Source organism: Salvelinus namaycush, chromosome 33 (assembly GCF_016432855.1).
Source record: "Salvelinus namaycush isolate Seneca chromosome 33, SaNama_1.0, whole genome shotgun sequence".
Classification (NCBI taxonomy): domain Eukaryota; kingdom Metazoa; phylum Chordata; class Actinopteri; order Salmoniformes; family Salmonidae; genus Salvelinus; species Salvelinus namaycush.
Window position 1 is genome coordinate 22,246,805 of NC_052339.1, and position 26,760 is coordinate 22,273,564.

The following is a 26,760-nucleotide window of genomic DNA, read 5'->3' on the forward strand; positions in this document are numbered from 1 at the left end:
GAGAGCTGGGACCACAGTCTCAAAGAAAACTATTAGTAACACACTACGCCATCATGGATTAAAATCCTGCAGCACACGCAAGGTCCCCCTGCTCAAGCCAGCGCATGTCCAGGCCCGTCTGAAGTTTGCCAATGACCATCTGGATGATCCAGAGGAGGAATGGGAGAAGGTCATGTGGTCTGATGAGACAAAAATAGAGCTTTTTGGTCTAAACTCCACTCGCCGTGTTTGGAGGAAGAAGAAGGATGAGTACAACCCCAAGAACACCATCCCAACCGTGAAGCCTGGAGGTGGAAACATCATTCTTTGGGGATGCTTTTCTGCAAAGGGGACAGGACGACTGCACCGTATTGAGGGGAGGATGGATGGGGCCATGTATCGCGAGATCTTGGCCAACAACCTCCTTCCCTCAGTAAGAGCATTGAAGATGGGTCGTGGCTGGGTCTTCCAGCATGACAACGACCCGAAACACACAGCCAGGGCAACTAAGGAGTGGCTCCGTAAGAAGCATCTCAAGGTCCTGGAGTGGCCTAGCCAGTCTCCAGACCTGAACCCAATAGAAAATCTTTGGAGGGAGCTGAAAGTCCGTATTGCCCAGCGACAGCCCCGAAACCTGAAGGATCTGGAGAAGGTCTGTATGTGTAACAGTATAACTTTACGTCTGTCCCCTCGCCCATACCCGGGATCGAACCAGGGACCCTCTGCACACATCAACAACTGACACCCACGAAGCGTCGTTACCCATCGCTCCACAAAAGCCACGGCCCTTGCAGAGCAAGGGGAACCACTACTTCAAGGTCTCAGAGCAAGTGACGTAACCGATTGAAAGGCTATTAGCGCGCACCACCGCTAACTAGCTAGCCATTTCACATCCGTTACATATGGAGGAGTGGGCCAAAATCCCTGCTGCGGTGTGTGCAAACCTGGTCAAGAACTACAGGAAACGTATGATCTCTGTAATTGCAAACAAAGGTTTCTGTACCAAATATTAAGTTCTGCTTTTCTGATGTATCAAATACTTATGTCATGCAATAAAATGCAAATGAATTACTTAAAAATCATACAATGTGATTTTCTGGATTTTTGTTGAAGTGTACCTATGATAAAAATTACAGACCTCTACATGCTTTGTAAGTAGGAAAACCTGCAAAATCGGCAGTGTATCAAATACTTGTTCTCCCCACTGTATATATCAATATAATATGACTTAAGATATATCAATATAATATATCTTAAGAATCCTGATTAATAATGTCCGGTAGGACCTTTTTTATTCTGAGTAATACATTTTGACAATATTTTTACATCACAACATTGAAGGGTGGAGGCGTGTTCTTGGCACATCTCTATGGAAACCAGGGGGCACTAAGGATGTGGGGTGGGGAAGTGTAGGTGGAGAGAGAGAGATTAAATGGATCTAAGGCTCCTACTAGGGAGAAGAAATTGATTCCCCACATTGGAGACGAGCGGCTGCAGGTTGGAGCTGGGCTGGAGGCTTGGAGACGTCCAGGAAGGTGGGTGTGGGAACCCCATGCTGATCAGGAACGGAAGTTATATGGAATTGCTAACGGGTCATGTCTGGCTTGTAGCGTATTCACAGTTTACATCTATAATGTAGATTCATCACATTAATTTGGAGTAAATGTATTCCATCTTTCTGTGAAACTGTCCGTTTGTTTACTATTTTGACTGTTCATCTCGTGTTCTCCTCCAACAAGTTTTCAGCCTTCATTCACTTTGAGTGTGTATTTACTGACCCTACTCTCTTTCTCAATGTTCTCATTGATTAAGTTCCCTAAACCTGAACTGCTAATCTATCTTGCATTAGACCATTCAATTGTGCCTTTTCTTCACGCATTGGAGTAAATTCCCCTGACCTTTGCATTCCTGCCTTTACGTGTCCTTAACACAGATTTGGCAGACACTGCTTTCACACAGACCACAACACACCGGGTTGGAAGCAACAACACACACATTCTACAGAATATTTATTGAAATGTTATCTATGCGGAATTTCCAATATACTGCTTATTGATGGAGTTGAACTGGAATTCCATTGAAGTACACGATCGTTCAAAAGTTTGGGGTCACTTTGAAATGTCCTTGTTTTCCTTGAAAACATACATGAAATGAGTTGCAAAATGAATAGGAAATAGTCAAGACGTTGACAAGGTTATAAATATTGATTTTTAATTGAAATAATAATTGTGTCCTTCAAACTTTGCTTTCGTTAAAGAATCCTCAATTTGCAGAAATTACAGCCTTGCAGACCTTTGGCATTCTAGTTGTCAATTTGTTGAGGTGATCTGAAGAGATTTCACCCCATGCTTCCTGAAGAACCTCCCACAAGTTGGATTGGCTTGATGGGCACTTCTTACGTACCATACGGTCAAGCTGCTCCCACAACAGCTCAATAGGGTTGAGATCCGGTGACTGTGCTGGCCACTCCACAGAATACCAGCTGACTGCTTCTTCCCTAAATAGTTCTTGCATAGTTTGGAGCTGTGCTTTGGGTCATTGTCCTGTTATAGGAGGAAATTGGCTCCAATTAAGCGCCATCCACTGGGCATGGCATTGCAAAATGGAGTGATAGCCTTCCTTCTTCAAGATCCATTTCACCCTGTACAAATCTCCCACTTTACCATCACCAAAGCATCCCCAGACCATCACATTGCCTCCACCATGCTTGTGTAACAGTATAACTTCAGTCCGTTCCCTCGCCCCGATCCGGGCGCGAACCAGGGACCCTCTGCACACATCAACAACAGTCACCCACGAAGCATCGTTACCCATCGCTCCACAAAAGCCACGGCCCTTGCAGAGCAAGGGGAACCACTACTTCAAGGTCTCAGAGCAAGTGACGACACCGATTGAAAGGCTATTAGCGCGCACCACCGCTAACTAGCTAGCCATTTCACATCCGTTACACTCACCCCCCTTTCGACCACCTCCTTTTCCGCAGCAACCAGTGATCCGGGTCAACAGCATCAATGTAACAGTATAACTTTAGTCCGTCCCCTCACCCAGATCCGGGCGCGAATCAGGGTCCCTCTGCACACATCAACAACAGTCACCCACGAAGCATCGTTAACCATCGCTCCACAAAAGCCGCGGCCCTTGCAGAGCAAGGGGAACCACTACTTCAAGGTCTCAGAGCAAGTGACGCCACCGATTGAAAGGCTATTAGCGTGCACCACCGCTAACTAGCTAGCCATTTCAAATCCGTTACACTTGACAGATGGCGTCAAGCACTCCTCCAGCATCTTTCAATTTTTCCTGCGTCTCACGAATGTTCTTCTTTGTGATCCGAACGCCTCAAACTTAGATTAGTCTGTCCATAACACTTTTTTCCAATCTTCCTCTGTCCAGTGTCTGTTTTTTTGCCCATCTTAATCTTTTCTTTTTATTGGCCAATCTGAGTTATGGCTTTTTCTTTGCAACTCTGCCTAGAAGGCCAGCATCCCGGAGTCGCCTCTTCACTGTTGACTTTGAGACTGGTGTTTTGCGGGTACTATTTAATGAAGCTGCCAGTTGAGGACTCGTGAGGCATCTGTCTCTCAAACTAGACACTCTAATGTACTTGTCCTCTTGCTCAGTTGTGCACTGGGGCCTCCCACTCCTCTTTCTATTCTGGTTAGAGCCAGTTTGCGCTGTTCTGTGAAGAGAGTAGTACACAGCGTTGTACGAGATCTTCAGTTTCTTGGCAATTTCTCACACGGAATAACCTTCATTTCTCAGAACAAGAAAAGACTGACGAGTTTCAGAAGAAAGTTCTTTGTTTCTTGCAAAAGTGTTTTCTAATGATCAATTAGCCTTTTAAAATGATAAACTTGGATTAGCTAACACAACGTACCATTGGAACACAGGAGTGATGGTTGCTGATAATGGGCCTCAGTACACCTATGTAGATATTCCATAAATTTAAAAAAAAGCAATTTCCAGCTACAATAGTCATTTACAACATTAACAATTTCTACACTGTATTTCTGATCAATTTGATGTTATTTTAATGGACAAAAATGTTGCCTTTCTTTCAAAAACAAGGACATTTCTAAGTGACCCCAAACTTTTGAAAGGTAGTGTATATATGTAGCACCTGTTATTAGTTAACATCATCAATAATAACTCCAGGTAAATGATAGTGGGTAGTATAGTGTATAGACCAGAGAAAGGGAGAACAAACACAGGCATTAAAAGACAGAGACACAAGTCCATTTTATTCAACAAAGAATAAGTCCATAGATTAATTGAGAACCCAACAAACAGAGGAAGCACTACAAGCCAGGCTGCTGCTAACTCGGCATCCTGGGGCGACAGGCAGGATCGCAGGAATCACAGCAGCGGCGGAATACAAGGGAAAATAGATTCAACTGAGCAGGAAGAGGAGACGTGCCGCAGATGAGGGGGAGAGAGACGAGGTCACTGATCCAGAGAGAGCAAGAGTGAGAGAGAAACGCAGAGAGATAGAATAGTGAAAGGGAGAATAAGAGTTAAAGAAGCTGATGGAGGTCTACAGGGTGGCCCCTCCTTCTCTCCAATCCCCCTCTTCAGCTCTCTGAGAGGAATCCCTCCTAGGCCAGTGTGTGTTTGGTGTTTATGTTAAAGTGCCCCCCTCCTCTTCCTCCCTTTCTCCCATGGCCACGGTGATGACGGATGAGTTAAACCCCTGCTCAGGAGAGGGAGATGTGAGGGAGTGTGGACACGGACACACACACCACACACACGCGAGCAGCACACAGACAGACAGACAGGAGGGCAGATACATTCAGAAGCACAGCCATGCACACGGACAAAGACGCACAGGTGCATAAACTAAACCCAGTCCATGCTATGATTAGATACACATTAGTCTCTGTGGTTGATTTATTATGTCTGTTTGTGTGGTTGTGATTACTCATGCCTGTGTGTCTGCTCTATATATATATATATATATATAGCGGAGAGCGGAGATATATATATGTGTAGAGCGGAGACCAGGTTGGACAGTATAGACGGGTCTGGTCCCTTCCCTTTAGTCAGTGTTCCATGCCTAGCAATGATCTCCAGGGGTCAAAGTCAGAGGTCAAAGTCAGTATAAGTTCCAGTAAGGCCACAGCAGGGTCGGTCACTCAGCATAGTCTGTCTCCACTGTTGCCTTGGCAACCGTTGTGGCCACCTTGGCAACTGTTGCCAAGCACCCCGTAGCCAGGTGGGCTGAGGGCGGGGCAGTGGGAGGGGCTAGATGCTGGGCCGTTGGCGGGTGGTATCGTAGGATCGACACACCTGTGACTGAGACACCACCCCATGTTCCTCCTGGGAGAAGGCATAGCCATCTAGAGAGAAGAGGGGGGGAGAGGGACAGGTACAGTAAGTACACCACTATATGTTTACCAACCTACATAGAAGTAAATCCAAGGCTGGGACAAGGATAGGGATACTCACGGGACACGTTGCTCTGCTGCACAGAGTTTTTGCGGCCCACGTTGGAGGGTGTTTTCCTAAAGACCCGGGTCAACAGGTGGGCACGCTCGTTCAGACTGGAGGAGAAGAGACGGACAGGTAAGTCAACCAATCACAGAATACACAGCCACTGATTGACAGGTTACAGCACCAATCACAGGGAAAATCACTATATCTCTATGACAGGTTAACACAACCAACACAACAGGTGGAAGTACAACTCTGAGGGATAACCAGTCGTACGACTGTGGATCACCTTTTAGTCAGGTCAATTTCTATGGCAACGAATCCTTCAGAACTAACCTGCTCTGTGGCAGGCTAACTCGGGGCTAACTCCATTTATCATGAATGAAGTGTCTGAGCTGTGAGTTGAGGACCAAAGTAAATCAGATTCCCTCCCTCTTACAAAGATTGCATCATCATTCCCATCATTTCAGGAAGAAGACTGATTCAAGATTTTATTAATCAAAAAGGTGTTTTTGTGTTCATTTCTTTTTATGTTAAAATACCTAAACACATTATTAGTAATGCGAGGAAGCATTTGAAACTTCTGTATGACTACTACTACTACAATTATTTTAATCGATAGGAGTGGGAAGAAAAGGTGCTCATGCATTGATAAGCACACCAAAGTAATAAAATAAAGACGGCCCTTCTAAAAGCCTATTTCACACCATAACCTGCAGTTTGAAAGATAACTTTTCCTTCATTTTGATTTCAGCACAAATGAACATGTGGCACCGACTCGCCCATGGATTGATGTTTCAGTACGTCTCAATGAAGAGTTTGGCGTTTGACTAGCCGTGTGCGACATGTAGCAGGGTTGCAACTGCGCGTGCGCTTTGATCACACTGACAGCATCATTGCACTTTGGTACACCAGAATTACATTCATTTCCAATGACAACGCTGCGTTTGCCTTGCAGCATTGCGTTGCAGAGGCAGTTGCAGTGCGTTCGGTGTGGTGCATAGCATACGTTGGATTTATGGAACGTATGTGTCAAACTGTATGCGTCAACGGATTGACAGAAATGGTAGCAGAAGGTGAATGTTGAACTTTTGTCGCATACATATCCAGATGATACTGCGAACTATTTTGCGCAAGGCCGTTGTCGGTGTGTTTGAAGCGCTAGAGTTAGCGGCAGGCGGTCGAGCAATATCCACCGTCGTAGTATGGTTGAAGCCTGAGCTGGTATGTGAGCTAACTGAAGCTGGCTAGCTTTAGAAAATCCTGAGTAGATATAGCTTACCTCGTAGTATAACCCTCAGGAGTCTTTGATTGTGACCGAACACTATCTGAAGCTTAGCTTGAGTGTCACTGGCCTGCTACACTATAGCTGAAACGTTTGCAGAGCGTGGGACGATTCATCTGTAATTGAACCTGGGAGTAACGCTTCGAACACACCGACTGCGTCATTGCATCACTGCTGCATAACATTTTGCGCAGCTAGGCAACTATACTGATGCAGGTACCTTTTGCAAATGGTCGCATGCGGTTGGACACATGGAGGAGAGAATCATTTTCGCAGTATCCTCAAAACCGTGTCTTTTTGACACAACTGCTGACAGCTACAGGGACATAAACACAAAAAATGCTGCTTGGAGACAAGTGTCCACGATAGTAGGATTGCCAGGTCAGTTTAGTAGTGAGCTTGTGCTAGATGTGGCTAGTTAGCATTAGCTAGCTAGCTAACCTAGCTTGCTAACCTAGCCAATGAGGTGTGTGTGAAAGAAATAGTCATACCACCTTCCTCAACGTTGGTCTCATTGTTGAAAGAGCCTACTCTGCCTATCTTGACTATTTATTATTGCATTTCGCTCCAAAACTGCATTTGAGGGAAATTATATTATAGGCTCTCACAATTAATTTGAGGATGTCATCGAATAAATAATATACTTGGCAAATAAATAAATAAAAAATGTAAAGAAATTATGCAATCAAACTGTTTTTATGTAATCCCAAATTTTTACTGAATGTGTGCAAAAAAAAAATCTACATTCATATTTTGCTACTTTCTGTCAAGTCCACTCATACAATTTGATGCATACGTTCGATTTATCGAACGTATGCACCACACAGAACGCACTGCAACTGCCTCTGCAACGCAATGCTGCAAGGCAAATGCAGCGTTCCATTGGAAATGAATGTACTTCTGGTGTATCGAAACGCAATTACGCAGTCGGTGTGTTCGAAGAGTAAGCAGCGCCGCTCGGCTAGAGGCTCGCGTCGCTCAGCGTAAATTACACTCTAGGTTCTGGTCAAATTACGACACACAGCTCACCTCCGAGAACACTTGATCAAGTGACTCGCGCTCTGCTCATGCGGTCCAGAAGTTACACGGCCACCCCAGTGTAACGCCCATGTCACCCTGTCTGTGCTATCAAGCCAACTCCTTGTCACTCATTCTCATGCCAATGACTTGACAATAATGCTTACACCTTGAAGACCTGCAGATCTGAGGTCTTGAAGGAAAGGAACAAGGAAGTGAGAAGAGGAGATCATTTTGTACTATTAGGACATGGCATAGGCACTTGTCTTTCCCACTAACACGACTTTGCTGATAAAGGAAAGGAGGGAAAATGTACAACTGTGATGTGTTGTCTTCAGATGAATTGCACTAGTTGTAAGTCTCTCTGGATAAGAGTTTCTGCTAAATGACTAAAATGTCCATGTAAATAGCCGAGTCCTTTTAGTATGATAGAAGTCAACCCCTGCCTAGACCTTACACCAAGACAAGACAACTTCTTGATGTGACTACCAGAGCCATACCTGGGAGGGTAGGGGCTAGGGGGCTGGGCATATGTCTTGGCTGGTACTGAAGAGCAAATTGACATTCAGTTAATCCAATCCCATCTCATTATGTGACTGCAGGGCAAACAGACAGCCATGTTAAGCCCCCCCCCCATTCCTCCTGCTCTCTCTCCAGAGGAAGACTACACCCTCTGTTTTCCAGGACAAACAGTCATCCCTCCTCTACTCTAAACATTCACGCTCACATGCAAACATGTGCAAATTCACACAGACATACACGCATACATCCCCCAGCCTTCCTCTCTCTCTCTCTCTCTCTCTCTCAATCCTCCTCTTCACTAATGGCAATACTAAACATTCTGTTAACAGTCAGTATCCAAACAGAACAGAATGTTTCCTTCTAACAGAATGCTTTTACAGAATTCTTCCCATATTGTCTGATTCCGCTGTGGAACACGTTAGGTTACTTCTCTAAATGAAGCATTAAATCACATGAGGGGTTTCCCTGGCACTGGGGCAGGGGCCCTGATCCGATCCACAGAGTGTGTGGACCCAGGCCAGCCTCCCCAAGGTTACACTTCTGAGCAAGCAGCATGGATCTATTCTTTATGGTACCACAGGGAACTTAGACCTGGTGTGTTTGGCAAAGCCTGAAAAACCGTTATGAAGTTTTGCAACCGTATCATTCGCCAAAGAAAATTAGGTCTGCTAAATGGATGACAAGGTGAATGAATGAAGAACAAATTGAAAGACAAAAAAATAAATATATAAATAGCACATCTGTAAAGCCATGACTGAATCCATCACACGTCGCCCCTGTAGTGTCGCTGTCTGAAAGGGGAGTGAGACTCCAAACAGTCCAAGTACGCTCCACATCTAATTACTTCCCCAGAGAAACGTTGGTCCTCTACCTTCCCCATCCTCGTCCCAATCCTCTCCCGTTATGAAATACAAATACAGATGTGTGCGTTTCTCCTCTGTGCCTCTCAAACTCCTCAATGCTTTCCATGGTCGTCGCTGGGGGTTCCTACCCATGTCTGGGAGAAGGTTCAGCCCAGGCCCTCACCTCGAGGCTAGGGAAGGCTGTGTGCACCCATCCGTCCAAAAACAACGCCCTGCCTCCCCTCCCTGTCCCCAAGCACCTCCCCAGCCCACCTCTGTCCGAGCCAGTTCTCGGTTCTGGACTGTTGGCCCAGCCGTCTCACTGGATGATTGAGGACTATTGTTCCTGCCCAAAGCCCACCAAAGAGCCCCATCCACAGCCAATATCCCACACAACCGCCTCTCAAATGGCCAAACCTCAGTCTTCCATCTCCCACTCCATTCCTCAACCTAATATGGCCAAATACCTCCGATCTTTTAAAGCCCCTTCTAACATGATCAACCCTGAATGGTTCTAATCCTTATCTTATGATCGATATACTGACTACAACCCACGATACAAAACAAACACACACACACACAAACGGCAAACTCTAACACACAACCACAGAGGCTACAGCACACTCAGTCCTTACAGCAGTGCAAACCTGTCCACTTCCTGACTCGACACAATCAGATGGAGAGATAGGAAGAAGAAGATGGGGAAGGAAAAGAAAGAGATATGATGAAACATGAGTGCTGAGGTGGGTGAGTGACTGAGTGAGAGTAGGATGCAGTGAGAGAGACGGGGGAGGAGTCTTGCGGAGCAGGAGCAGACACACAGGTCAGAGTTCACACAGTGAGCCAGGTCAAACCAAGCCAAGGTGCTACCTGTGTCTGTGTCTGTGCCCTGAGCTCTGGGGCTAGGGGACCTCAGGGTTGGCTTTGGCCCTGTGGATGGGTCAACCATGTTACCAACAGGTTAGCTGGCCATGGTTACATCACTCTCATATGTGGTATACGCTAGACATTAAAACACTGGGACATAAATCTAAATAAACACATCAATCTTACAGACTTTGTAACAAAGTCTTTAAATGGGGGGACCCCTCAGTCCAAGGAATTATCATTACCTCACATGGATATGCTACGAAAATGACATGAACGATGTCGCAGTAAGATCTGTGCCCCCCCCTCCCCAACTGTGATCCCTTGATGCAGTGTGTGTGTGTGTGTGCGTGAGTCTGACCTGCGTCCGCTGGCGTCTCGGAGCACGGCGGCCCCTGGGTCTACAGCCCTGGCCTCCAGCTCCTGAACCTCTTCCAGAAGAGACTTCTTCACAGTGCGACGACCCCTACAACACATTCACAGGATTATGTTGCTAGTCAGGATTTCACAGTTTTTTTTGGTGATATCTGCAGGCAAAAATGCTTGATTTCTTTGGCATCGCAAATTGCTAACCTTTTCTGTCAGTGAAATAATATTTGTTGACGTGTGGCTTGACTGAACCATTATATGTGGTGAAAGTGTGCTGATTGGTTAAAATTGCGAGCCCACTTTTTGTAGTGTGGTGTTCAGACAGTTTTATGCAGTAATTTGACCGTTTTATGCGGTAATAGTGCGATGATTGGTCAAATTTGCAAGCCCTAGCATAATATGCGGGAATGGTTGATTTTGCAAAAAAATCTGCAATCGCAGAAATCGCAAAATCTTGGTACAGTAGGACTGTGCTTATTCACACGTGTATGTGTTCGTATTGAAATGTGAAAAACACTGCTGTTCATATGCATGTATGCATTGATTTAAGTGGTATTTATGCAGTGTGAGTGTGTTACTCACGCGTTCCAGGCAAAGTCTTTGAGGAGACAGGCTGCTGGCACCAGGACCAGCCCCAGCCAGAAGTGCCAGCACTGCATCACTCTGCTAGCCTACAACACAACGTCAACACAACATCAACACAACACTCCAGGAACCCAGGAGAGAGACATACAACACATTCCAGCCACGTCAAGAGAGTCGTTAGACAGACACACTCCACAGGGTCTCCACCCTCTGTTGTCCAGCTGCAGACAGCCTCGTTGACCTCTAACCAGGAGTCTGTCTCCAGGGGTTAATCATCCTCTAAACCACCGTCTCCCTCCGTCCCCCTCTAAACCACCGTCCCCCTCTAAACCCCCGTCTCCCTCTAAACCCCCGTCTCCCTCTAAACCCCCGTCTCCCTCTAAACCCCCGTCTCCCTCCAAACCACCGTCCCCCTCTAAACCCCCGTCTCCCTCTAAACCCCCGTCTCCCTCCGTCCCCCTCTAAACCCCCGTCTCCCTCCGTCCCCCTCTAAACCCCCGTCTCCCTCCGTCCCCCGTCTCCCTCCGTCCCCCTCTAAACCACCGTCTCCCTCCGTCCCCCTCTAAACCACCGTCTCCCTCCGTCCCCCTCTAAACTACCGTCTCTCCGTCCCTCTCTAAACTACCGTCTCTCCGTCCCTCTCTAAACTACCGTCTCTCCGTCCCTCTCTAAACTACCGTCTCTCCGTCCCTCTCTAAACTACCGTCTCTCCGTCCCTCTCTAAACTACCGTCTCTCCGTCCCTCTCTAAACTACCGTCTCTCCGTCCCTCTCTAAACTACCGTCTCTCCGTCCCTCTCTAAACTACCGTCTCTCCGTCCCTCTCTAAACTACCGTCTCTCCGTCCCTCTCTAAACTACCGTCTCTCCGTCCCTCTCTAAACTACCGTCTCTCCGTCCCTCTCTAAACTACGGTCTCTCCGTCCCTCTCTAAACTACGGTCTCTCCGTCTCTGAAGTCTCTCTCTCCCTGCCTGCTGTCCCCCTCTTTTCAAACTCTCTCTTTGTCTTTCTACATGGTAGCCAATTCCGCCAAATGCCAGTAGCAGTTTGCTGAATATGCCCTGACATATTTCTGGTAACAAAGCCCATCTCTCTACTATACTAGCTACATTCATACAAGTGGACATTGACTGTGCTGTAGTCTACGCTGTACTGGCTAGCTAGCTACATTCATAGTAAGATTAGAGTGTTCCCTTAGTCCCTGTTATGAGGCTGTAGTTCAGAGATGGTCAGAGGTAGATAATTTGGGCCGGACACAGCTGACATTCCCAAGGGGATTCTCCGGACTGAATCGGAAAACCATTATGAGCCAGTCCCAATGACAGCTGGAAACACACCCAGAGAAGCTCAGACTACACACACAGTTTGACAAACACCCACAGACAACAGGGTAGACTGTCGGTCTCAGACAAACACCTCCACAAACACACCACACCAAAAACACACACATTCTTTGTCAAAAACCCCACACGCACAAATACGGTCTCAATCAAACAGCCACACACGAACACACACACAAACATAACTCAAACACAATTATTTAAAGCGTAAACACAAAGCACTCAATGAATAGCCCAGTATTCATCCCCTATGGGCAGATGAATGTAGAGATACAGGGAACGAGAAAGGGTGAGAGAGCAGGGGGAAGTGAGGAGGAGAAAGGAGGTGATGGGGTTTCCTGAGCGGGCTGATGGAGGGATTGGAGACGGGGAGCGAGGAGGGGTGAGTGTCTCCCCCAGTTCCCCAGTTGGACGGAGCAGCTGCAGGGTTTATTCACATTCCTCATTTCTGACACAAATTGAATTAATGGTCTGAAAGAGACGGAGACTCCCTCCCCCCCCTCCCCCAGTCTCCCTTCACATTGGGGTACCACTGCACCCTGTACCTAGCCCCCTAAAAAACCCAACATGGGACCCTCAATCAGGGGGTCCCCCATATACACACACCCATCCTCCTCCAGCCCTGCCCAGCTCGGCACACTATAGTCAACACCTCCAGAGCAGGCCGTAAAAGCCTGGGGCTCGGGTGACCGCGCAGCAGGTGCAGAGGGCCTGCAGAGTGGGCTGGAAGGGCATAAATCTCCCAGGGGCTCCAGCAGTGCTGACATGGAACACCCAGAAGGCCAGCCGCCCAGGCGCCGTGTGTGTGTGTGTGGGGGGGTTATTACCCCCCCACCATCAGAATGACTGACACATGTATGGGGGGGGGTGGAAAGCATTAAGTCCATATAGAACACATCCACAGAACTGCCATGGTTTCTGGCCTATTAGGACATATTTACAGCCTGGTTTGAGGCTGGGTTTTTTGGGGCTGACCGCACACCTCTGCAGCGCACCTCAGCTTTTCTAACCAACAGGACTCTGTAGACACGGCTTCCTTCACTACAGTCGTAAGTAGTAACAGAAGAGACAGCTTGAGCCATGAGAAGAATCAGAGGAGGAGACTTGCCTGGCCCTGCATGTCAGGAGCGATGGGGATGGACGGCCAGAAAGCTGAGTAGACAGTGAAGAACAGCATCCAGAGAATCATACTGCCCCACACTGCCAAGTGGGAGAACTACAGGGAAGGAGAGGGGGTGGGAGTTGGAAGAGGAAGGAAAAGGGGTGAGAAATATAGAGCGAGGTCACATAGTTAATGTACAAACACTGAATATAGACAACCTTGTCCCTGAGAGTCCCCCTCTTTCCCTTTCCCTCCCTCTCTCTTTTCCTTTGTCTATCCCTCCTTCCCCCTCTCTCTCCCTCTCTGTAAGGGGACACTGTGTGAATACCTATGGGACCCTGCTTCATTACCGGGGGGGTGTTGTGTGGACAGCTGAACGGACGGGGGGTGTCAACGCCCCCCTCACCCCCGTCCCTGGAGTGGGAATGCCCTGAGATGGCTGTAACACATGGCAAGGAGAGTATGTGTGTGTGTGTGTGTGTGTAGGGGGCTGATCTCTATACACTAGCATACCCCACACTGTCACCTACCCCTATACCTGTACACAACAGTGTCAGCTGTCAACCTGTAGGCTACCAGTCATGTGGTACTATATGTCAACAGGGTACATAGAAGCAGTCTATAGGGCTAGTGAAGTGGGAGTGTGTATTAGAGGGGAAACAGACTCTTACCCTGGTCCAGGCAGTGGTTTCCATACCAGCTTTTAAACACACTGTTACTACCACATACTGGAGAGCGAGAGAGAGCGAGAGAGAGCGAGAGAGAGCGAGAGAGAGCGAGAGAGAGCGAGAGAGAGCGAGAGCGAGAGAGAAAGAGAGCGAGAAAGAGAGCGAGAAAGAGAGCGTGAAGGAGGGTTAGTTCACAAACAACACCAGAGATAATAAACATCCATAATGATATACTGTAAACTTAACAATTCCTGTTAAAACCCTCAGTGTACCTGCTGCTCTCAGCCATCTAAACACAAACAAATAAGCAACAGACACACACACCGTGCTAAATGTAAGGAACAGAGTGATGGAGAGAGAGAGGGAATAAGGTAGATGAGTAGAGCGATTGCTGAGGGAGACTAACTGCAGTCCCATGAGCACTTCATTACTGATTTAAAATGGCCAGAGTCTAGCATCTCTATAGCAGGATCCAAAAAGTCTAATTGACACACACATTTTATCAGACTGGGCATTACATTAGTGGGTCCATGTTAATGTTCAGAGTGTCAGCGCCAACATAAACGAGACACGGTGCAGTTCATCTGCTTACCGTGTAGACCATGTTCCCCACAAACAGGTAGTCAGTTCCATGACCGTTGTTGAAAGGACTGTCTGGGGAGAACACACACACAGAAATATTTAGCACAAGATATTAAGATAAGAGCGTGTGACTAGCAGGGGGGTGTAGGCACCACTACTTACCATGTTCTAGAACTTTGAGTGGAAACCAGAAGAGAATAATGGAATGGATCAGAGCATTTATACAGTGACCCCAAAACACCTGAGAGAGAGAGAGAGAGACAGAGAGACACACAGAGAGAGACAGAGAGACACACACAGAGAGAGACAGAGAGACACACACAGAGAGAGACAGAGAGACACACACAGAGAGAGACAGAGAGACACACACAGAGAGAGAGAGACACACAGAGAGAGACAGAGACACACACACAGAGAGACAGAGACACACACAGAGAGACAGAGACACACACAGAGAGACAGAGACACACACAGAGAGACAGAGACACACACAGAGAGACAGAGATACACACAGAGAGACAGAGATACACACAGAGAGACAGAGATACACACAGAGAGACAGAGACACACACAGAGACAGAGAGACACACACAGAGACAGACACACAGAGACAGAGACACACACAGAGAGAGACAGACACACACAGAGCGACAGAGCGAGAGGATGGAGAGAGCGAGAGAGGGCAGTAGTAGTAAGTACAAACCAATGCCAAAACACACAGAGGCCACATACAAAAACAGTGTTTCCCTCACAGTAATACAACTACCACTGTGTATTCACCATCGCTACCAACCAACTGCCCTGCTTCTGCGCACACACATTACACACACCTTCCACTCACTAACTGAATGACTTCCTTATTCTGGCCCTCTGAATCTCATTAGCATTGCCATGGAGACGGCCCGGACTCCCTGCCACCTTGTTTACCCGCTGGGGTTCCAAACAAACACCAGGCATCTCAAATCCATCGGAGACAAGCCCCACCATGACCCATCAAACACAGAGCATGACAATCATAGCTTCATTTCAGATGACGCCACACATGTGCATATAGGTCTACAAGTTATGTCTAATAATACGCTAATCATTTATGTATTTTTTCATTCATAGTGTTCAAAATGGTTCCATATGTTTGTCCATGAATAATTGTACAGTATTTCAATGTAATTGTGTGTGTGTGTGTGTACCTTGGTGTTGAAGCCCTCGGCATTCTGGGTAATCCTGTATAGCTGGGGGAAGCGTAGCATGTTCTGCTGACTGCATGGCCGGTCAAAGATCCCCAGAGTGAAGGGAGGCAGCGCTGTGAAGATCTGACACACACACACACACACACAATAACAAAGTCAAAACACCCAAACAAACACGACTGCCTTTCAGAGATTCAGACAGTGACTGTTGTGTTGATTGTGTGACTGAGAAAACACACAACACAATCAACAGGAATTCCACCAAACATGGCGAGCCTGAGGGCTGGATACATTATCACTGAGACGTAGCAGCAGAGAGACAGGAGAACAGACACTCTGCTATGGCATGCAGATTGACCACAGATAACAGAACACAGCTCACACAGAGTGGAGACATGGAAGGAGAGGGAGGGATGGAGGGAGGGAGGGAGAGAGAGAGGGGGAAAGGGTGAAGGAGAGAGAAAAATATGGAGTACGAGGGAGAGTAAAGGACAGAGATCCAGAGAAATGGACAGTATGAATAAAGTGGACACTCACCACGTTGTAGAGGCCTATACACCAGCGTTCAAACAGGATCTGTCCAGAGAAGCCGTTCACAAAGGCAAACCACAGCTGGACAAAAGAGAGTGATGACATAGGATGAGTAAACAAGGGAGGATGGAAAGAACGGCTTTATAGGCCCAGATAGAGGAGAACCAACACATTGATTTGTTTCATGGTGAAGTGGCCCTTGTGCATAGATGACAGATCTAGGATCAGGCTCCACTACCCAATGCTAAAGTTATCTACAAAGAGTAAAACACTGGAATCTGACTCTGGGTCAGGTGTTGAGGAGGAGTGTCCACCCATACAGAGAGACTGACTGATCAGAGTGTGTATGATGATATTCCTGGAGCACACACACTCTGCTTTGTGTACAGAGACCGTCTATAACCCTTCACGTATAGAAATCTGCAGGCAGCCAATAATGTGTGATAAACAAACACATACACACACACACCAGTGTGAGAGGGACAGCGAGGTAGAGGGTCTTATGATGGTTTGCACCTGCTGGCATCCTTAATGTTAGACAGAGAGGGGGGCACAGCTGACAGATACCCCTCAGGCCTTCCAAAATGTCTCTCACCCATTCTACACAGTGTGTGTTTATGTGTGTGTACATCCAGTAAAGTGTGTGTGTGCGCGCGCGCGCGCGTGTGTGTGTGTGTGTGTGTGTGAGTGACAGAAAGCAGACACCAGAGGGGCACCTCATCCATCACTGTCAAACATTTCGACAAACAGCTGCAAAATGTCTCTGTTAATGTATGTGTCTGTGAGAGAGAGAGAGCGAGAGAGAGAGAGAATGACATCAAAATAGAAAAGGGGGTTAGTCACTTACTAAATGAGTCCAGCTTCCTACTAATGTAAATCATATTTTAATTGTCTTCATAACCTGATTGGCTCTCTGGGTGGCATGCATAGGACCTGACCTATATAAGGGAGGGTGGGCGTGGTGAGGATGAGGGAGGGGTGTGTCTTACCTCTATAATGTAGAGCACCACATTCTTATAGAAACAGTAGAGGATACACTTAGTGACACGGTTATAACTCCACGCCCCATGGACCAGCAACAGCTTCTCTAGGTAGGAAAACTAGGACCAGTCAGAGGGGGAGGCGGAGAGAGAGATGGATACAGGGTGAGACAGAGATAAGCAGTACCCGAGGGGTAAAGACAGATAGACAGATTCCTAGATTCCTCTGGCTCTCACATAATACTTCAACTGGCTCCTCCTCCATTCTCCCCACAGGGACACATGCTAACCATTAACACAGGAGTGCTAGCAGCTCACAAACAAGCTGCGGGCTAGAATCTGCTTTGTGTGTTACCTGTGCTATGGAGTAGTCAGAGGAGTTGGTGGCCTGCATGCCCTCGTTGCCACTGATGCCAACCCCCACATGGGCAGTCTGGATCATGCCCACGTCGTTGGCCCCGTCTCCTATGGCCAGAGTGATGGCCTTCACATGCTTCTTCACCATGTCCACTATCTCAGACTTCTGGAGGGGAGACACCCTGGAGAGGGAGACCATATTAGAGACACATATTTACCTCAGATTACACAGATCCACAAAGAAATCGAAAACAATCCGATTTTGATAAACTCCCATATCTACTGGGTGAAATACCACAGTGTGCCATCACAGCAGCAAGATGTGACCTGTTGCCACAGAAAAAGGGCAACCAGTGAAGAACAAACACCATTGTAAATTCAAACATATGTTAATTTATTTTCCCTTTTGTACTTTAACCATTTGCACATCGTTACAACACTGTATATATATACACACACACACACGACATTTGTAATGTCTTTATTCTTTTGGAACGTATGTTCATTTTTATTGTTTATTTCACTTTTGTATATTATCTACTTCACTTGCTTTGGCAACGTTAACATGTGTTTCCCATGTCAATAAAGACCCTTGAAATGAGAGGGACAGATCAGTTAGAAACCAGTTACACAACAACCTAAAGTAAAAGATGTCTGGGAGACTGGAAACAACTATTCAACCAGGTGGGGAACAGTCAGTCAGTGAGAGACACACAGACAGAGAGAGCGCGTGAGATCAGATTACCAACAACATAAATTACAAAACGCATAAAGATTAGAATGATTGGAAATGGAAGAGAGGAAAAGAGTTAAAGAGAACAAAAGAAGGAGATTTAAAGACAGCTGGCAGAGAAACAGACAGACTTCACACATAAACATGAGGTTTCTGTTCAGTGGTTTACATTAGGGAGCAGGAAATATAACCACAATGGCTTCTATTTAGTGCCAAATCCCAAGGTAAAAGTTGGCCTTTACCACAGACCTAGGATAAGATTTTACTGCCCCAGATCCTAACCTGACCCATTAAATAGATGGAAATATATCTGTTCCTGTATCAGTGGTTTAGGGCACTGCTTCCCACTAATGTACTTGTGTAGCCATTCAGTCATTGTGATAGCTGGTTGAGGGACCAGACCCCTGAGGTACTCCACCCTCTTAACCTGTAACCCTCAGCCTCTCTGTCTGTCTGTCTCCTAAACCGGCTCTGTCTACACAGACAATGAGATGAGGAGCCCAGGGGACAGTGTCTAGGGTGAATTCACAGACATTGTGTGTGTGTGTGTGTGTGTGTAATAGATAGTATGCCTTTTGAAAACATGGCTCCTGTTACTCTCTGCATGTCAGTTTTGTAGGCCTGTAGTCAGACCAGGACACACAGTGATTTCAAGACCCAACAGGGACCACTCTTTCTTGGGCAAGAGGAAGCAGGCCAGGCTGGGTACGGAGAAAAACTCTATATAGCCTTTCTATGTATCGCTCTGACACACACACACCTGCTGCAGGCCAGCGGGATGCCCACGGGTCATAAAGATGGTCTGTGTGTTCTGAGCAGAACCGTGGCCCGGTCAAGCTGAAACCACAGAGCTGGGTGGTCCGCTTAGTATTCTCTCACACACACACTTTCCAAGGGGAAACCATCAGCGAGAGAATTGGCTGGAGAAGCTGATGTTGAGAGACGAGATGAGCCTCTGCTCTCTGAGGTGCGTGTCTGTCTGCGTGTCTGTCTGCGTGAGAGACAGAAGGAGCGTATAGGACACTAGTAAAAATAGTGACTCAACAAAAAAAATCCCTCAAAGCCCCCCCCCCCCCCCCCCCCACACACAAAAAAGCGTTTGAGAATGGTGGCTCAGGGCACCTCAGGGTAGATGAAAGAGGCTAAATGGTCTTCATGGTGGAGTTGAAGAGTAAATGAGGAGTTTAAAGTGGTTGTTTAAACAAACAGAGTGTGAAGTCAGGAACCCAAGCATAGAGCCCTGCCTGAACCCACCACCCCTTACAAACAACACACACACCAGGAGGAGAGGATCACAGTCACCTCTGCTATGAGTGGGCCGGGGGGGATCAGGCGGAAGATAGAGAGGGGTCTAGAACAGGGGGGGGGGGGGGGCTGGAGGAATTTGTAAGGCCTTGGAGACCTAAGTCCGGATATGGCTTTTATGCTACAGAGAGTCAATTACGTGTGTGTGTGTGTGTGTGTGTGTGTGTGTGTGTGTGTGTGTGTGTGTGTGTGTGTGTGTGTGTGTGTGTGTGTGTGTGTGTGTGTGTGTGTGTGTGTGTGTGTGTGTGTGTGTGTGTTAATAGCGGTAAGTGAGCCATGACTTTGACATTTTCATGCGGTGCGGTGTATTACATTAACCCCTCTGAGCTACATGCCAAGCTTTTATCATCTACAGTTATTTACTACTGTAACCCTGGGCAACCTGCAACCTTTAACCCTAACCCTCTGAGCTACATGCCAAGCTTTTATCATCTACAGTTATTTACTACTGTAACCCTGGGCAACCTGCAACCTTTAACCCTAACCCTCTGAGCTACATGCCAAGCTTTTATCATCTACAGTTATTTACTACTGTAACCCTGGGCAACCTGCAACCTTTAACCCTAACCCTCTGAGCTACATGCCAAGCTTTTATCATCTACAGTTATTTACTACTGTAACCCTGGGCAACCTGCAACCTTTAACCCTAACCCTCTGAGCTACATGCCAAGCTTTTATCATCTACAGTTATTTACTACTGTAACCCTGGGCAACCTGCAACCTTTAACATCTACAGTTATTTACTACAGTAACCCTGGGCAACCTGCAACATCTACAGTTATTTACTACTGTAACCCTGGGCAACCTGCAACCTTTAACATCTACAGTTATTTACTACAGTAACCCTGGGCAACCTGCAACATCTACAGTTATTTACTACTGTAACCCTGGGCAACCTGCAACATCTACAGTTATTTACTACTGTAACCCTGGGCAACCTGCAACATCTACATTTATTTACTACTGTAACCCTGGGCAACCTGCAACCTTTAACTCACAACCAGAACCTTTATAGGCAGCACATACACCAAGTACCAAGCACACCCTAACACACAGTCCTATACTCTGCATCCTCCCTGTGTGTGTGTGTGTGTGTGTGTGTGTCTGACCTGAAGCAGTTGCAGAACAGGATGTGTGTTTGCGAGTGTGCGTGCATTTCTTACCGGCAGCAGATGACGGCCTTGCAGGACAGGGCGAGGTCTAGGAAGGCTTGGCGGAGCTCGAAGGACAGGGCGTATTTCAGGGTCTGTCCATCGATGATCAGAGCCAACTCATTCTCCTTCCCCAGAGAGTCACCCAGAGACGTACAGTGAGCTGTCAGGGTGGCACGTGTAGCCTGGTGAGGGCAAGAGAAAGAGGGGGTGAAACAGACTGTGTGTGTGTGTATATATGTATACATACACACACACACACACACACACACACACACACACACACCTACAGGTTTGAAGCAGAAAGAAAGATGTGAAGGTATACACTGGAAACACACACACACGCATAAAACACACACAGTATGTGCGTGAGGTACTCGTGTTTGTTGGACCAGTCGGAGCAGAGTGTACAGGCCGTTTATGGGGCAGTAGTTTAGGGCAGGTTTATAATGGTGGAACAGGGACTGATAGAGAAAACAAACATCCCATAGACTCTAATGAGAACCATGTGGACAGGCAGGCACGCAACACACCACACAGCCCACACAGGAGAATACACACACACACACGTGGAATACAAGACTTAATCCACATGCAAACACACATTTAAAGGATATGCTTATATCCACATTTAAACTATAAATAGAAACGCACTTTCACAATGTTCAATATATATACAGATAGATGTACAATGGGCTCTGAATGTATTGGGACAGTGACACATTTGTTGTTTTTTTGGCTCTGTACTCCAGTACTTCGGATTTGAAATGATACAATGACTATGAGGTTAAAGTGCAGACTGTCAGCTTGAGGGCCATTTCCATCCATATCGGGTGAACCGTTTAGAAATTACAGCACTTTTTGTACATAGTCCCCCCATTTTAGGGGACCGAAAGTATTGGGACAAATTGTATCATTTCAAATCCAAAGTGCTGGAGCACAGAAACAAAACATAAACAATAGTTTTACTGTCCCAATACTTTTGGAGATCACTGTATTGTAGACAAACTACAGTCCCAGGCACAAACATGAATACACTTCATGGGTACGAACCCACAGTGAAGACTAGGTTATTTCCAGTCCAATGACCCCAGCTCATCCCTGTGACCTGGACTGATTGAGATGACCCTCCTTCTGTCAACTGACTAGTGTGTGGGGGAAACTACACAGTAATCACACACACTCCCTTTATTTCCCTCATACACACATTATTTTCCCCCGCTGACCTTACAAAATGTACGCGCACACACACACACCGCATTCCCTCCGAAACTGATACAACAGCGGGCTGTCCCTCCTCTCTCTTGAAAAATCCCCTCTTGTTTTCTCAGCCTTGGGCTGTGTGTTTTTCTTCTATCCCAGAATTCCTGTTTGCATTTACCTTCTCCCAAACAGAGAGAGAAAACACAAACAGAATGAAAGGATTAAAGAAGATTACAGGTTGTCAGAGTTCTGCAAATCAAAGTCTTTGCGTGTGTGTGACGGTTTGAGCTGGCGTGCGTGTGCGTGTATGTGTCAAGGGGCACTGTCAGATACAGTCACAATCCCCATCCATCTACCCTAGCGTAATATCCTCATTCTGGGAGGACTAAACAAACATTTAATTTTCTCAAAGCAATTAAGAAAATAAATGAACTAACACTTTTTTAGGTAAGCACCTCAATTCAAAAAGGAAGAACCTCGTGCCGGTTGTCAGGATTACGTCGCCTCAAACACACTTGATTTAGAGGGGCTGTCTGTCATTCTGTTATTATGAGGTAGTTTGGTGTAGAGGGGCTGTCTGTCATTCTGTTATTATGAGGTAGTTTGGTGTAGAGGGGCTGTCTGTCATTCTGTTATTATGAGGTAGTTTGGTGTAGAGGGGCTGTCTGTCATTCTGTTATTATGAGGTAGTTTGGTGTAGAGGGGCTGTCTGTCATTCTGTTATTATGAGGTAGTTTTGTGTAGAGGGGCTGTCTGTCATTCTGTTATTATGAGGTAGTTTTGTGTAGAGGGGCTGTCTGTAATTATGTTATTAAAACTTCTTAGGGCTAGGCCCCTTTTTTCTCCATTTCCGCCTGAATGACATGCCCAAAGTAAACTGCCTGTAGCCAATTGTATATGCATATAATTGGTACCATTGGAAAGAAAACACTTTGAAGTTTGTAGAAATGTTAAAATAATGTAGGAGAATATAACACAATAGATATGGTAGGAGAAAATCCAAAGAAAAAAACAACCGGAATTATTATTTTTATTTTTGAGAGAGACCATCCTCTTAGAAATGCAAGAGAATGGTCATATTGTAAAATTCCTATGGCTTCCACAGGGTGTCAGCAGTCTATGTTCAAGGTTTCAGGCTTGTAACTTCAAAAACGAATAAGAAATAACAGTTTTTGTAAGAGGACAGTCTTGGAAATCTTTGTTTCTGCGCGCCATGAGAAGTTGCGCACCTGCTAAAATCGGTTTCCTATTGAACATACTTCTTTCCGAAATAAATATTATAGTTTGATTACATTTTAGGGTGTCTGAGGAGTAAATAGAAACGTATTTTGACTTGTTGAAACAAAGTTTAGGGGTAGATTTTCAGATTCCTTTCTCTGCAAGTTGAACGAGTGGATTACTCAAGTCGATGGCACCAACTAAACAGACTTTTTGGGATATAAAAAAGGATTTTAAATAACAAAACGACACTACATGTTATAGCTGGGATGCTTTGGATGACAAATCAGAGGAAGATTCTCAAAAAGTGAATATTTCATCTTTATATATGTGAATGTATGAAACCTGTGCTGGTGGAAAAATATGATGTGGGGTGCCGTCCTCAAACAATTGCATGGCATGTTTTCGCTGTAATAGCTACTGTAAATCGGACAGTTCAGTTAGATTAACAAGAATTTAAGCTTTCAGCCGATATAGGACACTTATATGTACCTAAAATGTTTAAAATCCATAATAACTATTAGAATTTATTTGAATTACGCGCCCTCCAGTTTCACCGGAGGTTGTCCCGCTTACGGGACACCGATCCTTAAGAAGTTTTTAATTTGGTGTAGATTGGCTGTCTGTCATTTTGTTATTATAAGGTAGTGTGGTGTAGAGGGGCTGTCTGTTATTTTGTTATTATAAGGTAGTGTGGTGTAGAGGGGCTGTCTGTCATTTTGTTATTATAAGGTAGTGTGGTGTAGAGGGGCTGTCTGTCATTGTGTTATTATAAGGTAGTGTGGTGTAGAGGGGCTGTCTGTCATTTTGTTATTATAAGGTAGTGTGGTGTAGAGGGGCTGTCTGTCATTTTGTTATTATAAGGTAGTTTGGTGTAGAGGGGCTGTCTGTCATTTTGTTATTATAAGGTAGTGTGGTGTAGAGGGGCTGTCTGTCATTTTGTTATTATAAGGTAGTGTGGTGTAGAGGGGCTGTCTGTCATTTTGTTATTATAAGGTAGTTTGGTGTAGAGGGGCTGTCTGTCATTTTGTTATTATAAGGTAGTGTGGTGTAGAGGGGCTGTCTGTCATTTTGTTATTATAAGGTAGTGTGGTGTAGAGGGGCTGTCTGTCATTTTGTTATTATAAGGTAGTGTGGTGTAGAGGGGCTGTCTGTCATTTTGTTATTATAAGGTAGTGTGGTGTAGAGGGGCTGTCTGTCATTTTGTTATTATAAGGTAGTTTGGTGTAGAGGGGCTGTCTGTCATTTTGTTATTATAAGGTAGTTTGGTGTAGAGGGGCTGTCTGTCATTGTGTTATTATAAGGTAGTTTGGTGTAGAGGGGCTGTCTGTCATTTTGTTATTATAAGGTAGTGTGGTGTAGAGGGGCTGTCTGTCATTTTGTTATTATAAGGTAGTTTGGTGTAGAGGGGCTGTCTGTCATTGTGTTATTATAAGGTAGTGTGGTGTAGAGGGGCTGTCTGTCATTTTGTTATTATAAGGTAGTGTGGTGTAGAGGGGCTGTCTGTCATTTTGTTATTATAAGGTAGTGTGGTGTAGAGGGGCTGTCTGTCATTTTGTTATTATAAGGTAGTGTGGTGTAGAGGGGCTGTCTGTCATTTTGTTATTATAAGGTAGTGTGGTGTAGAGGGTCTGTCTGTCATTTTGTTATTATAAGGTAGTGTGGTGTAGAGGGTCTGTCTGTCATTTTGTTATTATAAGGTAGTGTGGTGTAGAGGGTCTGTCTGTCATTTTGTTATTATAAGGTAGTTTGGTGTAGAGGGGCTGTCTGTCATTTTGTTATTATAAGGTAGTGTGGTGTAGAGGGGCTGTCTGTCATTTTGTTATTATAAGGTAGTTTGGTGTAGAGGGGCTGTCTGTCATTCTGTTATTATAAGGTAGTGTGGTGTAGAGGGGCTGTCTGTCATTTTGTTATTATAAGGTAGTGTGGTATAGAGGGGCTGTCTGTCATTTTGTTATTATAAGGTAGTTTGGTGTAGAGGGGCTGTCTGTCATTTTGTTATTATAAGGTAGTTTGGTGTAGAGGGGCTGTCTGTCATTCTGTTATTATGAGGTAGTTTGGTGTAGAGGGGCTGTCTGTCATTTTGTTATTATAAGGTAGTGTGGTGTAGAGGGGCTGTCTGTCATTTTGTTATTATAAGGTAGTTTGGTGTAGAGGGGCTGTCTGTCATTGTGTTATTATAAGGTAGTTTGGTGTAGAGGGGCTGTCTGTCATTCTGTTATTATGAGGTAGTTTGGTGTAGAGGGGCTGTCTGTCATTTTGTTATTATAAGGTAGTGTGGTGTAGAGGGGCTGTCTGTCATTTTGTTATTATAAGGTAGTTTGGTGTAGAGGGGCTGTCTGTCATTGTGTTATTATAAGGTAGTGTGGTGTAGAGGGGCTGTCTGTCATTTTGTTATTATAAGGTAGTGTGGTGTAGAGGGGCTGTCTGTCATTTTGTTATTATAAGGTAGTGTGGTGTAGAGGGGCTGTCTGTCATTTTGTTATTATAAGGTAGTGTGGTGTAGAGGGGCTGTCTGTCATTTTGTTATTATAAGGTAGTGTGGTGTAGAGGGGCTGTCTGTCATTTTGTTATTATAGGGTAGTTTGGTGTAGAGGGGCTGTCTGTCATTTTGTTATTATAAGGTAGTGTGGTGTAGAGGGGCTGTCTGTCATTTTGTTATTATAAGGTAGTTTGGTGTAGAGGGGCTGTCTGTCATTTTGTTATTATAAGGTAGTTTGGTGTAGAGGGGCTGTCTGTCATTTTGTTATTATAAGGTAGTTTGGTGTAGAGGGGCTGTCTGTCATTTTGTTATTATAAGGTAGTGTGGTGTAGAGGGGCTGTCTGTCATTTTGTTATTATAAGGTAGTGTGGTGTAGAGGGGCTGTCTGTCATTTTGTTATTATAAGGTAGTGTGGTGTAGAGGGGCTGTCTGTCATTTTGTTATTATAAGGTAGTGTGGTGTAGAGGGGCTGTCTGTCATTTTGTTATTATAAGGTAGTGTGGTGTAGAGGGGCTGTCTGTCATTTTGTTATTATAAGGTAGTTTGGTGTAGAGGGGCTGTCTGTCATTTTGTTATTATAAGGTAGTGTGGTGTAGAGGGGCTGTCTGTCATTTTGTTATTATAGGTAGTTTGGTGTAGAGGGGCTGCCACAATATTATGATGAATGTCACAATATCATGAGATATGACAGACTACCTACATCATCACGATTACACTCCCAAAGTAATAACCAACACTGTGATTCTCTTTCACACACACACACACACAAACACCTCAATGAGTCCAACTGGCAGCAAAGAGTGTAATGGCCTAACACGTCGGTGTTAATAACCCACTGCTACTTGTCACAGCAGATAGCTAGTCTGTGCTAGGATGGTCTAACAGAACTGAAATCAACACTTGTTAACTGATTATAAAATCATTATCAAACAGTTTGCAAATCGTCACACATCATTGGTTTATGTAACTTATTACACCACATATTTTCTTAATGTAAAACTAACCATTTCACATTTGTTCTGTACATC

The 26,760-nt window shown here is 45.5% G+C and overlaps 1 protein-coding gene across 1 annotated transcript in view; it reads right to left on the reverse strand.

Annotated features, from left to right (window-relative positions):
* Positions 1–4,068: 4,068 nt before the first annotated feature.
* atp8a2 (ATPase phospholipid transporting 8A2) overlaps positions 4,069–26,760 on the reverse strand; it is a 47,214-nt gene continuing 24,522 nt past the window's right edge. Inside the window, exons 23-35 of the mRNA XM_038973366.1 lie at positions 20,842–21,014; positions 17,639–17,822; positions 17,293–17,403; positions 16,310–16,384; positions 15,773–15,895; positions 14,748–14,826; positions 14,596–14,657; positions 14,007–14,063; positions 13,342–13,449; positions 10,891–10,979; positions 10,301–10,405; positions 5,422–5,516; positions 4,069–5,312 (exon numbers count right to left, since the gene is read on the reverse strand). Of these exons, the coding sequence (XP_038829294.1) occupies positions 5,218–5,312; positions 5,422–5,516; positions 10,301–10,405; positions 10,891–10,979; positions 13,342–13,449; positions 14,007–14,063; positions 14,596–14,657; positions 14,748–14,826; positions 15,773–15,895; positions 16,310–16,384; positions 17,293–17,403; positions 17,639–17,822; positions 20,842–21,014 (1,356 nt within the window). The 3' untranslated portion in view covers positions 4,069–5,217. The remainder of the gene's footprint in view (positions 5,313–5,421; positions 5,517–10,300; positions 10,406–10,890; positions 10,980–13,341; positions 13,450–14,006; positions 14,064–14,595; positions 14,658–14,747; positions 14,827–15,772; positions 15,896–16,309; positions 16,385–17,292; positions 17,404–17,638; positions 17,823–20,841; positions 21,015–26,760) is intronic.